Source organism: Haplochromis burtoni, unplaced genomic scaffold, assembly GCF_018398535.1.
Source record: "Haplochromis burtoni strain Fernald_Lab_line unplaced genomic scaffold, NCSU_Asbu1 Contig_5144, whole genome shotgun sequence".
Classification (NCBI taxonomy): Eukaryota; Metazoa; Chordata; class Actinopteri; order Cichliformes; family Cichlidae; genus Haplochromis; species Haplochromis burtoni.
In genome coordinates, this window is record NW_024587505.1 from 1 (window position 1) to 2143 (window position 2143).

Genomic DNA, 2143 nt, shown 5'->3' on the forward strand with positions numbered 1-2143 from the left:
CCGTTTCCATCTGCAGCACCCAAACATTGTTTGTTTGCTTGGCGTGGTCACCAAAGAGCAGCCAATGAGCATGATTTTCACCTATTCCAGCCTTGGTGACTTGCATGAGTATCTGGTAATGCGCTCCCCTAACTCCGATGTTGGCAGCTCAGATGATGACAAGACAATCAAATCCACTCTAGAGCAAGCTGATTTTATTCATGTTATCACCCAGATTGCTTCTGGAATGGAGTACCTTTCCAGCCAGCAGATAGTCCATAAAGACCTTGCTGCTCGAAACATTCTTGTGTTTGAAAAACTCGGTATCAAAATCCTGGATCTTGGGCTATTCAGAGATGTTTACTCTGCTGATTACTACAGTCTCATGGGAACAAGTCCTTTCCCTATTCGTTGGATGTCCCCAGAAGCTATTAAGCATGGCAAATTCTCCACCGACTCTGACATCTGGTCTTATGGAGTGTTGCTGTGGGAGATATTCAGTTATGGTCTTCAGCCATATTGTGGCTACTCTAACCAGGATGTAATTGACATGGTGCGCAGCCACCAGTTACTGCCCTGTCCAGATGACTGCCCGGCCTGGATTTACAACCTTATGCTGGAGTGTTGGAGTGAAGTCCCAGCCCGGAGAACTCGCTTCAAAGACATCCATGCACGTCTGCGCTCCTGGGAGAGCCTGTCCAACTATAATGGCTCTGCTCAGGTGTCTGGCACTAGCAATAATACTACCCAGACCAGCTCTCTTAGCACCAGCCCTGTTAGCAACCTTAGCATAAATACAACAAGTGCATCAAGATACACCAGCCCTAAAAAGAGCTCACCATTCCATCAGCCCCAATTCATGCCAATAAAGGGTCAACTACATCGGCCAATGGTGCCCCCACAGCTCTACATCCCTGTCAATGGATATCACCCAATTCCAGCTTACCCATACCTGCAGAACTTTTACCCCATGCAAATACCGATGGCAATGCCACACCAGCAGATCCACCACCCACAACAAATGGTTACCAAATCAGGTTCTCAGCATAGTGGCAGTGGATCCACATCTACAGGATATGTGACCACTGTCCCTTCCAACACTTCTGCCACAGAGAGAACAGCAATGATAAATGAGAACTCTAAGACCAACGATGAAGAATTGGCTGATGGGGCATCAGAGGAAGAACTGAACCAAAACCAGGACTTGGCAGTGCCAGAAACAGAATTACTAGGTGAAAGTGAGGCTCCTCAGACTGAAGAATTGGCGATCCACTTGTCTGACACATAACTGAAGGACAGTAGATCTGAAATAATATGCCAGCTGTGCTATTTTTGCCCAAAATTCTATGAACACATTGAATGAAGGGAGCCATTTTTCCACAACCGTGAATAAATGTCTTTGTATATAGTGTCCCATGTTTGTACCTCTCAAACCCCTGTGATGAAGTAAAATGAATTGTGCTATTCCTCTTTTTTAAATGTTGCCATTTGGAAGAAGTGATATTCTTTCAGTTGCTGTGCAACATAAAACTTGTTCTTAACTTTAGAAAAGTATTTTAGAATTTTTCTTACAATGGTAGATTGTTTACCTTCTCTAATGCTCACGGTGTTACCAGATTTTTAATTTTCACGTGCCAGTGAGACAGTTTGTGTGGACTGTAATATGGATGATGATCTTGCCATCAGTGCCACCATTAACTCTTGGATGCCATACCTTCAACTTACTCATGGAAACTGATTGTTAAACGAAGGCTGAGATGATTCCTAAAAGACTTTGTTCATTGAAATGAAAAAATGGATATTTGATAACTCAGAAGTGAAAAGGTTCTACTGTGCTGAACAAGTGTTTTGCAACTCTTGTACCCCCAGTTTTTATGCTTGCTTTTTATGTTATTATTGTATTGTCTGTGAATGCAGAACAACAGTTTATGGTGTATAGAACTGATTCAGAATTGATTTTTCTTTCATTAAAATGGTTTCGTATAACACACATTTCCATCCATCAGAACAATAAAGGTTTACACCCTTATTTTGATCATTTTCAGGCCAGAGACAGTTTTTATTCCTCACGACACGTGTTCCATGAATTTGGTACTGTTAACATTAACTTTTATACCCAGCTGAATAGATCTGTAATTTATTACTTTGGTTTGATTTTTTTTTT

At 41.9% G+C, this 2143-nt stretch overlaps 1 protein-coding gene across 1 annotated transcript; it reads left to right on the plus strand.

Moving 5' to 3' along the window:
- Nucleotides 1–7: 7 nt before the first annotated feature.
- LOC102305404 (tyrosine-protein kinase transmembrane receptor ROR2) lies at nt 8–2137 on the plus strand (the record flags this gene model as incomplete). The annotated part of the gene is made up of 1 exon (XM_005953541.2): nt 8–2137. A coding segment is annotated over one exon (1260 nt), but the record flags the coding sequence as incomplete, so codon positions are not given.
- Between the last annotated feature and the right edge of the window lie 6 nt (nt 2138–2143).